The 13,902-nt window shown below is 44.9% G+C and overlaps 1 protein-coding gene and 1 long non-coding RNA gene across 3 annotated transcripts in view; one reads left to right on the forward strand and one right to left on the reverse strand.

The window, feature by feature from the left end:
* The window catches only part of LOC147134015 (uncharacterized), a 74,852-nt gene that overhangs the window by 25,031 nt on the left and 35,919 nt on the right, over positions 1–13,902 (reverse strand). The window lies entirely within an intron of this gene.
* On the forward strand, positions 2,157–9,837 carry cacng1b (calcium channel, voltage-dependent, gamma subunit 1b). Its single transcript, XM_086056059.1, has 4 exons — positions 2,157–2,645; positions 6,435–6,509; positions 7,500–7,637; positions 8,036–9,837. The coding sequence occupies exons 1-4, from the start codon at positions 2,405–2,407 to the stop codon at positions 8,266–8,268; spliced, it is 687 nt and encodes a 228-aa protein (XP_085912185.1). The 5' UTR covers positions 2,157–2,404; the 3' UTR covers positions 8,269–9,837.

Raw genomic sequence — 13,902 nt, forward strand, 5'->3', positions numbered from 1 at the left:
CGGGAGTGGCCAGAGGGCCACGGCTAATCTAATTTAGCTGGAGAAATGTTGCCCGTCATTAGCAAATGAATTGCCTCTGAAGGATGAGCAATCTATTCCGCTACGGGTAAAATTAGCTCCCAATTAAAAGTGTTTTTCAGCCCCTGAATAAAAAAAAAAAATAAATAAAAATCTTCAGAGGGTGGCTGGCAGCTGTAATTGAAGTTAATCACGGCGCGGTTTAGTGGCGTCAATCATGGATGCTCGTTTTCGTCACTTCAGTCATGGAAAAAAATTAATAAATCAGGGGTCGATTTCAAATTCGACCTCAAAAGGGTCAGAACTTTGAGCCTGATGACATTTTTCCATCCTCCGATTGGTTGGTTGGATCAAAGCTGTTCAAACACTTCCTTGGTGTTGCATTTTTCTATAGAGCGATGGTTTCTATAATTACGACATGCGTTAAAAAGGTGATTGAAGTCAGGTAAATCCCCAGAAGGTGCGGGTAGCAAATGCGTAAGCCGCGCTCCCATCGCCACCGACAAACGTTTTGCGTCGCAGCGGCCGCACGTTTCGATCCGCCAAATGAAAGAGTCCGCAGGGTGACGGGGCCAAAAGACACCGTTATTACCGGTACACACTTTGATGTTCCAGGGAGCAAAAGCGCCTGGGCCGCAAATGCATCCAGCTGGAACGTGATAATGAAACAAGCGCCTCTCTGCCGCCTGCTTCCACTTCCTTAAAAGCCATCTGATTTATCTCTGATGATCAATTTCCCGCTTGGCTTCGCTGGCGACGGTGTTTACACAGAGCACTTTCACAGCACGCTCGCTTTTTCCAAAATAGTCTGCCGCCTCCGAATGCGAACGGCGCGGCTGGGAAATGCACGTTACACCTGCAAAGTGGAAATGGAAGAAAACGGACTTGCTGCTCTCGCAGCGGCCGCTCCTCTGGGAGGGCTTTGGACCAAAACGGTGGCCGCACTTCAAGGATGTGGTCTGTCTTCTTGAAGGCTTCGATCTGTTTGATCCCACCCACTCATTTGGCTGTCAAACTGCATTTAAAACAACCACATAGCTTGTCCTCAGATAAGCACGCGCTTGAACTTTGGGTATGAAACCCCACTTGTGAGTTTCAGGTTGAAAAAGAGTTCTGCCAAAAAAGCGGGGCCGGTCCTATTCCATTAAAAAAATAAATAAGCATGTCCATTCACTCGTGTCTTTCGCGGTGATGAAAAGGATGATTGTGCTCGTGAAATTCGTTAATTATTTCGGTGGGCTTTTCTTCTTTGAGATTTGAACATGACAATCCGTCGCTTGGTTTCATTGGCGCAGTCCAATGAAAAGCAGCTAGAGCAGAAGCCCGTTTGTTCATGTTTCAAAACTTGTTCTTTCCATAAGAAATCATCACTGTACAGCAAATTAACAATGACAAGCATCTTACAGCAAACTGTCAGTGACTATATAGTGATAGAGTGTTTTATGTTAATTTATTGATCAACACTTGTGTATTATGACCTTTTTATTGTTTGCTATTGTTATTCTTTACTGTTTATTGTTTGCAAAGTGCTTTGTTACAGCTCCAGCTGTTATGAAATGCGCTATAAAAATAAAATTGTATTGAATTGTATAAGTGTAGTTTCCCAAAAAATGTTAGTTGGATTCCAAATTGGGGGTTCGCTCAAACTTGGGAATCATGTATCATTTTTGTTAGTCACATAAATACGACCCAAAAAAGAATCTTGGTGCAACATGCTTTCCAATGGACCTTCGATGACATACCTATTCAATATTTGAAAAAAAATCTATTTCCCGCTACGCGGCATTAGATAAACACATTGATTTTTTTTTTTTTTTGATTTTTTTTAACATGGCTGTAAATGTGGATCATCTACTGCCATCAGGTGGGACCCTCTTATGAAACGGTGACTCCTGATTGGCTGAGTAAGTAGATCAGCTCATCTGACAACTAATAAAGGAAATATCCCCCCCAGGGGTCCCCTGACACACAAATGGGTTTTGAAGCTACTAAGAATATGAGAATGTTCTACATAAATGACAACATTGTTTTTGAGGCCCTAGATGTGTCAAAATTTGGAGGGAGGAGGGGGGAGGGAACCAATAATTGACCTAAAGTTGACTTTAGAACCGTGTCAAAAGTACATCTTCATTCAGCGCACAGCTTCCACCTCACCAAATAGAAAGTGGTGAGAGAGAGCAAGAGCGGAGAGGTAGAAAGTAGGGCGCTGTTTTCAGGTCCCCCCCTTTTTTTCTTGTTGGAAGCAGCAGGCACAAGGCTGAGGGCGCGAAAGACGAGAAAGACAAGAAAGAACGAGTCGCGGACGGGACCGGAGGACGACACGGGACGAGAACCTCCGGAGTCAAAGCGTCCGAGAGGCGACGGCGGCTTGGGCACTCCGGGCAGCATGTTCGAGGAGCAGGCCACCAAGGTGAAGATCACGTCGGCGGTGATCGTGGTGGGCATGTCGGCCATGCTGGCCGCCGTGGTGACGGACCACTGGGCCGTCCTCAGCCCCCGCGTGGACAAGCTCAACGCCACCTGCCAGGCCGCTCACTTCGGCCTCTGGAGGCTGTGCAAGAAAAACATCTTCATGGTGGAGGAGGACCCACAGGGCAAAGGCTGCGGCCCCATCGGCTTACCCGGAGGTAGGATGACCACAAAAGGCTGCAGCTGGGTCGGCCAGTCAGTTGATCTGTAGGTAGGTAGGCAGGTAATGCCGAGCTCAGACCACAGCCGGATTTGGATACTGTCAGGGCCGATTTTGGGTTGTCTTGAAGCGTCGTACCCCGTGGAGTGTGACGTAATCAAAGACTGCCGATCTGGTGTCTTGGGCTGTCGGACCGTGGTCTTGGCGTCACGGATCAGACTTGCAGTGTGGCAAGACTGACACAGAACGAATTCATTTGGTAATCTGACTTTGCAGCCGTTGAGAAAGACAAAGTCTGAGCTCTACAGAAATCGGTCAGCAGTTGGTCCAGTGTAATGGGCGAACAGTCAGTTGGATCGGGCAAATCGGTTGATCAGTCCGTCGGCAGATAAGGGCACAAAGAAAAAAAATGGTCACAACATCTTTTTTGCGAGCAACATTAAGTGAACACTGTTAACTTTAATATTATTTGTAATTGAAATAGCCAAAGTCAGCTGGGATAGGCTGCAGCTCAGCAGTGACCCTGGTGAGGACAAGCGCTATCGCAAATGAGAGGATGGAGGTTGTCTTCCTTTGAGGCTGTGAATGCAGAAAGGTGCACACAAGCTTTTCATGCTTGCAGCTCGAAGGTCAAAGCGGAAGAAGAGTCGAAAATGAAAGTCGGCCTTCACGTTAGCATCTTCTACGGACGCCTTTGTGCCAGGAATAGACCAAGGTGACAAAGGTATTCACAAGGTGTACTTCGGTAGAAGTATGGATACTTGGAACGAGCTTGATTGTCAGGTAGGCCATTTTTGGCTCAGAATTGGAATCTGGCTGTGGTAGCGCAAACGTGTACGGATGAGCATGCATAAGGAAGTCAATAGCGCTAGGCCAACTGGCACTTTTACTTTGATTGACAGTTGATCGGGCCATGTGCCTGGCCTGTGGCAGTGTGTGCATGCCTGACAGCTTCGGTGTTGAGATTTCTTTCATTGACTTTTAGCCCGGCAGCGCCTGCTGCTCCACATCAGGACAAGCCTTAATAAAGTGTGCCTTAGCACTCCGTCTCACCAGTTAAAAGCACACCTGGGAGAGCCGACTTGGGGGCGGTAGGGGGTGTTGGGGATTGACGGGGGGTGCGAGGTGCTGCGTGCGTAGACAGAGGCACGGACTCGTGTGCTGAGGACGAGGAAGGAAGTTGAAGAATGTTCAAATGTCCAAAGGGGGCTTTTAGTGGGTCTTGAATGTTCCTTTTGAAGCTCTCCACATCGTCTTATTGGATATTAGTGGAGGCAGAATGTGCTGTCAAAGCACCTAAATGCCCAACCAGTACACCACGTGCTTCCTTTCATAGAACCTTTTTGGACGGAGCTGAGACTGAGAAAGTGTTGGGGCAAACGGGAAATTGCCTGGGAAAATGCTCACATTTGAATGAACATCCACCACATCAAGGACAGTTCTTAAACGATATACGGAATGAAATATTTGCGGCCAGTTTGGGTTTTGGGTCAGTCGGTAGAAGGCCCATAAGGGGTCGAGAAACTGCCCAGAGTGTCTGTGGTTGAGGTTTGGTTTCAGGGTTAAGACGATTGAAAACAATCGTTTTTGGAGTCAGACCTCGGGGTAGGAGAGTATCATCCACCGCTGGATGCGGATGAACGATATGGGAGATGAAAATAGTCTCTGAAGGCTGTGGTGTCCCACTTTATCCGAGCGCCTCATGCGGTCCCTCGCTCACATTGACCCAGAACTAAGCGGTCACTCCACACCAAGGAAAGCTGCCGACACAGACGGATAACAGACTGCGTAAAATTTTTTTAAAAATTAAAAAGCTTGGAATGTCGGGTCGGGAAACACGACACCTTTTGCAGTTCTAATCACTCGCCCGCAACTAAAACTCGATTAGTTGGACCGCAAGGTCAATAACGCGAGCGAACGCCCTCCAATCGGTTCCAGCTTGGCTTGTTAGAAGACCGCGGCGTACGTTTAATGAACGCCGCATTTCATATGGGACACACTCCACGACAAGCGGCGAGTCTGTTGGCATGAAGATAACGTACTGATGCAATCTTGCAACCTTTATTGCATTATTGGCAAGTCGGCGAGAGAGCGCGGTCATAATGGAGTGTTTCCCAAGTGGTTTGTTCTCACAAGTCACAGGAAATAAATCACTGGCCCTGCGAGGATGACTCGGAAACGTGATTGGTTAAAGAACCGTCCCATTGCTAGCATCGTTGACGTTATGTGGGCCAGCAATACTAATGACTAGCTTGTGAAGACCCCGAGCAGATTAGACTGACAGAGAAGACGCACCGCTCCGTATTTGTAGACAGCGTGGTTGCACTTGTGGCGTGTTTTCTTGATGATAAAAATAAACGCCTTCAATAGAGTATATATGATATCTTGGTTATAAACCGGTTGCTTCGGTTCAGGTCTCGGCACGGTGCCGGGTGATCTGGCATATCGTTTTGTTTGACATGCGCCAGACGATTTGGTGGCTGAAGGTAAACTAAACGTCATTTCGTATTGGCCCGCGATTTGGGTGAATTCGATTGAGGAGCAGGCAGACGGCCTCCGAGCCCCGTGGATGTGTGAAGTCACTGAACACATTATCATCCGATTACATGTTTTTGAAATCGTCACGCCGGGCTGATTTCGAAGGGAATAAGAGAGGCCGCTTCTGTTTGCGGCGAATCAAGTCAGCTGTCTTCACGCCCACGGCGATGAAAAACACCCGTTTTCAACAAAATTACCAAAACAAAGTCTAGCCTGCCCCAGTGCATTTTTACACCACACCTCGTGCCAGACTTGCGCCGGTCATGAAAATAAAACCCCAATGAGGTAGAAATCTGGCTTGACAAAAATGGACTGGAAGCGCCGCAGCGCTGTCAAAACTGAGCAGTATTATCTACATAAAGGCAGACTTTTTTTTTCACACAGCACTTTCAGTCTCTAATCGATGATTTGGTTTGTATAATATGCTGGCGCACACACACGCATGCTCACAGTCCCCTTGCTATCCCTTAACATGTGGATGAATTGGACCAGCCAGGACCGGCAGCAGCCTGTTGCTAGGTAACCTCTTTAGTGATTCTTTCTCATCCAGAGTAACAAACGGCTCCTCTGTTGCCTGGCGTACACACGCACGCACGCACACCCGTACACACGCACACGCCAATATTGTCCGCCCGTGTGGACAAAGAGCGAGCAACTGTATGATTTTTGGTTTGAATCCGATGGAAATGAGACGGTTAAAAGTGTGACTGTTTGTCTTTTCCGTGGCTCCTTTCAACTGAGAGACGACACACACAAGATGGCTGGGAGGGATTTTTTTTTTTTTTTTAACCCCTTGGAATTGTAGTGTACATTGTGGTGAAAAGGACTTTTTTGCCAAAGTCCAGCAATGTGACATTTACGTCACTATGCAAGAGGTCTGCTATGCTACCATGAAAATTGGATTATTCTCACTGGTTTTATTGAAATACTACCAAGCGGAGCATACAAGAGATACACCCAAAAAAAAAAAAAATCACATATCAGATCATTTCCATTTTTGCTTGCGCAATATGGATTTTGACCATGTGTTGTAATTTACACCTATGACATTTCAGAAGAAAATTCCACCTGTTGCTGAAGCTAACCCTTTGGTCATATAAATATGACTATAACGTACATATTATTTTGATGATGATGATGATGAAAACCTATTGCGCAAGACAAAAGACGTGGGCCGATTTGGAATCTTTATCTGTTGGGCGGTCAATTTCCTTTTCTCCGGTATCTCACCTGGTATTTGTCTTTGCAGCCAAGAACTGCTCCTACTTCAAACACTTCACATCAGGAGAAGAAGCGGAGGTTTTTGAAGTCAAGACCCAGAAGGGTAATAAAAGTTGCATCACCTCCTCCACGACACCACCGGGCGTATACATTTTGTGTATACTTATAGGAGGACATCCACAAATACAAGCATGCGCTTTCGGCTCATGATGAGAAACAATAAAATGTGATGCTGTACGTCCCTGTGGTAATATAGAGGTGACGAGCTCTGGCTAGACTTTTAGTCCCCGTTTAATTTACTGCAAGACCCAAAGGCCACAACATTAGGTACACCTGCACATTTGGACTCGAGGTGGGAAGTCTGCGTTTAAAGCGGAAGTCAACCCAAGCATATTTTTTTTCCAGAATATGTTCCATGCAGGCCCACTAGTCTAATTTCCGATTAATATTGCGTTTGTGGAATATGAGGAATCCACCCGTTTTTAGCTAGCTCAGGGGGCGGCCATTTTGTCCCTTCTGTCGACTGAAGGTGACATCGAAGTTGCTCGGGGCTCAGATAACGACCAATCATGGCTCAGCCTCAGAAAACAGGTGAGTACATAACCGCTATGCTCTCATGCTCGCCGCTGAAACAATCTTACACACAACGACACTGAAACGAGCATTTCAATATATCACATGAGCTCATTTCAGTGCGATGAATTTCACTCGTTCGTGTGTGAGCGGAAAACAAATGTTGCCGTATGTATGAGAGGATTTGGCCTCTCATAGTAAAACAATGGTAGTCCCATTTATGTTTAGTCTAGATTATGGAGCGCGTAACACATACATATGCACATTGTCTAAATGTAAGAGTGCTCCAAGGATCATTTCCTCACATTTTCCACACAGAGGAAGAGACCACATTGTGTGTGTGTGTGTTTTTTTTTTTTATTTTTTTAATGTGACCATGTTGCTGTTGCAAATGTGTCATGCAAATTGAATTACGGCCGCTTTGCAGAAGCGGCGCTTGTTTTCGGCGGCAAGCTAATTAAGTGTGGCGTAGGTCAATTATGTGAGTCACATTCAGTGGCTGACTGATTTTCGTTGCCAGAGTACAACATCTCGGCGGCGGCCATCGCCATTTTCAGCCTCTTCTTCATGATCCTGGGAACCTTGTGCGTCGTCTTCTCCTTCGGGAAGGGCCGCGACTATCTGCTGAGGCCTGCCGGCATGTTCTTCGCCTTCGCAGGTAGACCTCGCGTTATTTTCATGATGTCTTTTTCAGACCGCTTTTGAATTTTACTGCCAACATGTGAAAATCTTGCACTCTCTACAAACTTTGTTTTCTACCTCCACACGTAATGTCCACGTGAGGGGACAGTAGTAGACTGGCCCGGACGTACATAAACGCTCACTTTTTCTGCCAAACATCAGAATCGGCACTGGCCTAAAGGAAAAAAAAAAAAATCCACGTCGATCGCCCCGTCGATAAAAAAGGAACAAGCATATTTTGGCAAAGTATATACTGCAGATATCTGTTTCCAAACGTCGGGTGTAAAGGTGATCAGAACGATATTTGAGTCAAGTAGAGATCGCCGAAAACCCGACTTCAGTAGGGTGATGAATTGTTGGTTATCTTGCCCGCAGGCCTGTGCATCATCATCTCGGTGGAAGTCATGCGCCAGTCGGTCAAGAGGATGATCGACAGCGACGAGACCATCTGGATCGAGTACTACTACTCGTGGTCCTTCACGTGCGCCTGCGCTTCCTTCACCCTCCTCATCGTCAGCGGCGTGGCCCTCCTCCTCATCTCTATGCCCCACATGCCCAGAAACCCCTGGGAGACCTGCATGGACGCCGAGCCCGACGCCTTAGATTAGCTTCGCACCTGACTCGCATGCACAAGACCACTTCCAGAGAGAGATTTTACGCGGCAAAAATTATTCGAAAATTATGAAGGAAATCAGATGGGAAAAATGTATTAGCAGTATATTAGGCTGTTTTGTGGATTACCCTGGTAAGACTAGAATTTGGATCATTGCCAAGTAGTAATAGTTTGACTTACAGTGCTGTGAAAAACTATTTGCTCTCTTCTCAAATTTTCCAACAGTTTCCGCATTTTAATTTTAACATCATCAAACAAGTGTAAATATCAGCAGAGTTAACCCAGGCAAACATAAAATGTCATTTTAAGATTATTTCATTTATTAAGATTTTTTTTTTTTTTTTTCAAATAGCTGAATGCATGCAATCAATTCTTTTTGGCGAATTTACATTTGCAATGTGTTTTAAAAGTGTCTTGTAATACATGTGAAATGTTCTGGTATGTGTAAAAGTGTTTAAAGTGTGTGGGAGGGGTATTTATTTATGTATTTTAGGGGGTCTTTTGATAATGCAGAACAAGGACCAGGAACTGGGTCTGGAACGTATTGAGTGATTGTTTCAGTCGCAAATCCACGTCGCTCAAAAATATCTCTTTCAAAAGAAAATGTAAAAAAAAAATTAATAATCCTTGCTTCTGGGATAAAAATGTTTCAGAAATGACACCGTTGCCTTCCCGTGAGAGGAGTAGTGAACGGTTGTCACGGCCCACCTCCACCGCCCTCTTTTCTCTTGCCGATCAATGGGACCCATTGATGGTGGGCAAAGCAAGAGGCGACACTGAACCGATTCTGGCGGCTGAAGAAAAGAGGAAAGACTCGTCCTCCGTGGCAATCGCCATCCATTCCGCTCGGCCGTTCGACACCCCCCCCCCGCGGACTCAAATCCCCAAGGCGCCGTCCATAATATTGTCCGGATCAGTCACTCATCCCGCGGCTTGAACTTGAACTTGAACTTGAAATGTCTACACGCCCCTGGTTGAGTGCCAGGGTTTGGTGATATACAAAAATGACAACAAGAAATATCACTCCCAACTTTGTACAGCACACCGTTTTAAAATAAGCATCCCGACACCGTGTGCCGCTTGCGGTGTTGAACATCTCTCGACAAATCAAATCAAATCTGTTCACGTTCAACTCTCGGACGAGTCTGACATAACCCCGCCTCTTCAACCTTGGCTGCGGGAGCTGTGTCGCATTATGTTGCCTCAACGTTTACAGTCCAGATGTTTTCTTTTGAGGCAATGAGTGAAAGTAGGTGGAACACATTTTGAGGAAGTTAAAAATGCATCTCTGTCATGCTTTGTGGCACAAAGGGAAATTTCATTTCGGCGGGTTTCAATGCTTCGTCAGCTCATCGCTTTGTTTATCGCCATCCCTCATGGCTCGAAGACCGATGAAAACGATTTTGGGAAGATGATGTAAGCGCAGTCATTTTAATCGATGCCAGTGTAATAAATGAGCACATTTTTTTGTGTATTAAACTAGTGACTGAACATGATTTTGGGGTGTTGTGTTTTGTTGTGATGATATTGGTGCCTAACTGTATATGATAGCCATATAAGGTATAATACCAGCTGGAACTTTTGGAGATGTGAGGATTTGGCCCAACAGCCACGATATTGAGATTTATCATATTCCCCCACAGTCATTAAAACGCCTTCCGCAAATAAAAACAGATTTGTTTTTCTAGCCTCCTCTCGTTCCTTTAATGTCGAACTCTGGGGGTCGTTGGAAGGAAAACCTTTGTTGAAGGCAGACGAAAGAAGGACAAAATCTCCCGAGACTTCACACTCTGCTGATCGCAGCTTGCGAGGAAATGTATGCAAGGAGCTGCCTTAATCTTTCATGAGACCTTTACCTTTGCAGTGATAGATGCAGCCCGTCTCGTATTTACTCACTGTCATGTTTGATTCCGGGAATTCTCACACGCTGTGGGGGCCTCCTGCTGCTTCTGATAAATACCTGGCAAAATTTCCTTCGCATGCACGAGAAGGATTCTTCGCAAAGATAATAAACGCGTTCCTGTGTCACTTTAAAAAAAAAAAGGTTGCGCTCGGGGCCGTGCAGCCGTGTAAACAATCGGCATTATCTGCGTGCTATTGCAGCATACAGCAGCGGTATTGGTTATTCTGCGAGCTAGTGGGAAAGGTCAGTTGCTAAGATTGCTTTGGTGTGTAATTGGCTTGTGGAGGAAAACACCGCCCGCACGCTAATTCATTATGTGAGGGGGGGAAAAAAAGCTTCATTTCACTGCTCATACATACAGTACATGTATACACATATACATATAGGTATGCATATATCGTCGCTGTCAGGTGAAAAACACATCTCCATTTTTTCTCATTTTCTTATTTTTTATATGAAACATGTCCATCATCAACATCGCATTAAAGTAAAGATTGCAAAAGTTTCCAAAATTGGAGATAAGTGTTTTTCACAGGACAGCGACAATATACATATAAATATGTGTACTGTACATACAGTATATGCAGATACACGTATTTACTATTTATCATTTAATTATATTCAATGTTGGCCACCGACTGAGCGTAACAAATTGTTTTGATTATGAATTTATCCCTTTTTAATTATTGCACTCATTTTTGTTGTTGATTGGCTGGGACCTTTTGTTACAATTTCCATATCGGTTTAATTATGCAATCCTTTTTGCCATGACCGGGTGTGACAAATTGTTTTGGAGAATAATTATTTTGATGATGATGATGATGATGATGATGATGATTGCCTTGTACATCAAGTCATCATTTCAATTATTTGGACTCTGATTGGGTGAAACTGTTATTATTATTATTTATTATTATTATTATTATTATTATTCAGAGCTGTGCATACGTGGTGCCTGTCGTTCCGAGTCAGCCAAACTCCTGACACACGGCCCAGTAAGGGAAAAAAAATAAAATAAAAGAGTGTTGTGTACCTTGCGGTCCCACAGACGCAACGACATGGGCCCCATATTGTTTTTATTTCACCGATCGCCACGCTGTGCATGTCTGTTGATTTTGTTTGATATTTTTTCTTTGTTTGGCGGCGTGCGTGTCTGCTTGTGCGGCGCCTGCTTGTGACGTGACCATTAGGTTCTGTCGCCAACGAGAGATGGGCCGGGACCATGCGGTCGATTAAATATGCAGGACGGAACTCTTCTTATTATTCATTGGTCAGTATCATTTCAGCAGGACGATTGTCTCTTTTGCGTCCCCTCAGTGTCCAGTATTGATACAGGCGCAATTTCCGGAGTCACGGGGGCGCCAGTGTGACTGGAAGCTGTCAGCAGTGGTTTCCTGACCTCTGCCAGACATGTTACTCCTCTCCACACACAGGCCAAATCGACATTCATTTTACATCCGTCGGCATCCCCCCCGAGAGAGTGTGAGCCGGCTGAAAGGGTGAAGAAAAGAAAGAAAGAAAAAAAAAAAATCGCAAAGTCTGCTGGATGGAAGAAATCAATTTGAAATGAGAAGAGTTTGCTTTACTCTTACATCCACAGATGTTCGATAAGATCATAAAAAGGCACCTTCAGAATAAACCACCGCTGTCCTCTTTAACGCATCTTTGGAAGTTGATATTACACATCTTTCGCTTCCACTTTCATCACCAAGTGTCCCCTCTTCTAAATCCTCTTCAATCCGATTGTTTTTGTTCTTTTTGTTCCGTCACTGCTGCGCTGCTTTCTCGATCTGTTTTTCAGTTGGTTATTCCCCCCCCCCCCCGTCTGCCTCTTTTTTGCTCGTTCAAGCAGGCACTCGGCTGTCTAATGGCTCGGCTCGGCGCAGACAGATGTGTAATAAGGCAATCCAAGCGTGCGCTACAGCGCTACTTCACGTGTACATGCGATAGGCAGCAAAATGCACTCTGGCCTGGAAGATGACGAGCAAGGATGGATGTGAAGAGAACAGGAGTGCGCTTGACTAAATCTGCTATGATTGCCGACAGAAAAGGAGATGGGCTGTGATTTTGGATTTTTTTTTTTTTTTCTCAAGAGGAAAGAGTGTCTGTCTTTCAAGTGAAGCATGTGTTGAAGATACAAGACAAATATACATGTCATGTCCAGTATGGCTTCTGTTTCCACAAAGGGGCAGAACTTCGCCAATCAGTGTATACACAATACGGTCTAGGGGGGTGACTCTGGATCTTCGCCCAGCCTACAAGTCGTGGTCATCGAAAACTCAGAGTAGCGGCGGTATTATGTAAATTAGCCTCACTGTGATGCAACAGTGGGGCAAAATTCAGAACGGCTTCAGAATTTTCCGAAATGGCCAGCTCACAAAAGATTTATTTGCGTACGCTAACTGTAAACAAACTGATTTTGTCTAAGTGTAAAACATTATCACTGAGGCTGGAAGAAAATGCACCAAAAAAAAAAAAAAAAAAAAAAAAAAAAAAAAAAAAAAAAAGGATGATAATAGCAAAAGCAAATGTATGCACAACCTGAAGTCATCAAATCAGTGGTAGTTTTAAATACCCTGCCCAGCAAACAAACTTCCCATTCAGCCACTTTAGTCGAAGCAATCTCACGAGCTACAATAAATGCCAACAATAATGACATCTATTACGTGGCCAATTTTGTTCAAATGGCATCCAAAGCGGACCAAAATACAAAGGTTCCCTCATGTTGCTGCCAGGGACAAGCAGGCAAGTGCAAATGTTCAATGCTTTTGTTGTAAATGACTAATCCAAGTCTGTTTTCACAATCAACGGGAGGCGGCGGAAAAGGTCAGGGAATGATTGCGGAAAAACACACAGTCACACAAACGCAAAAGAAACAATTGTTAAGAATGGCGGGCGTAATTTTGCTTCACTCTTGTGGAAAATAGATTTTAGCTGCGCCATTATGATTTTATGTATACGTTACGTAACGGCAAAGCACAGAAGACAGGAAGGCAGATATGATTATAGAGTTCACACCGCACCATCACAGAGGCTGCCAGAGAAAAGCTGCCCTGGTCAACTATTTATTGTTTCCATTCTCCTATTAGAAATGACGGTGGGTGGGTGTTGTGTTACGTATGAACGGGAAGTGATGAGACTTCAGCTGCCATGACCCGCGTCTTGATTCGTTTCATTGGGTCTTATGGAGAAGGGAGACAACAGCGACGAAAAACAAGGTGCCTCAGAGCCTTCGGGACTAGCAACAACATTTCTGTTTGGTTCTCGTTAAGTTGGAGAAAACTCTCCAGCGTTGGACTTTGCTAATGCATTGGATGAGATCCTCAAGTGGTCATCAGAAACAGATATGTATAATTGTGCGTCATTAGCGTAAGAATGATATGATATGTTATGCTGTTGCATTATAGAACCATTAGGGAGCCTGTACAAGTGAAACGGGAGAGGTTCAAGAACGGATCCCTGGGGAACACCGCATGGAAAGATTACATGATCGGATTTGTGGTCACCAAGACCAATTGAAAATGATCTCCTGATGAGTGTCTCAAACGGGTCAAAGGAACCACTTTGGTCATTTATGCGTTCTCTTTTCATTTGTTTTTCTTTCTTTGTGGGCATCGCCACGGAGGCAAGAATGAGATCAAACAAGTCAAAAAAGCAGCAGAAGTGTTTTGCATTCAGGTTGCACTAGCAACTAGGGCAGAAAAAGCCGATACTAATTGCACTTTT

The sequence above is a fragment of the Filicampus tigris genome, chromosome 16 (genome assembly GCF_054856515.1).
Source record: "Filicampus tigris isolate MCC_2025a chromosome 16, RoL_Ftig_1.0, whole genome shotgun sequence".
NCBI lineage: Eukaryota > Metazoa > Chordata > Actinopteri > Syngnathiformes > Syngnathidae > Filicampus > Filicampus tigris.

Coding starts and splice junctions, on each gene's coding strand:
- cacng1b (XM_086056059.1), top strand. CDS start 2,405: ATGTTCGAGGAGCAGGCCACCAAGGTGAAGATCACGTCGGCGGTGATC. Junction 2,646..6,434: donor CCCCATCGGCTTACCCGGAG/GTAGGATGACCA, acceptor TTGTCTTTGCAG/CCAAGAACTGCTCCTACTTC. Junction 7,638..8,035: donor CATGTTCTTCGCCTTCGCAG/GTAGACCTCGCG, acceptor TCTTGCCCGCAG/GCCTGTGCATCATCATCTCG.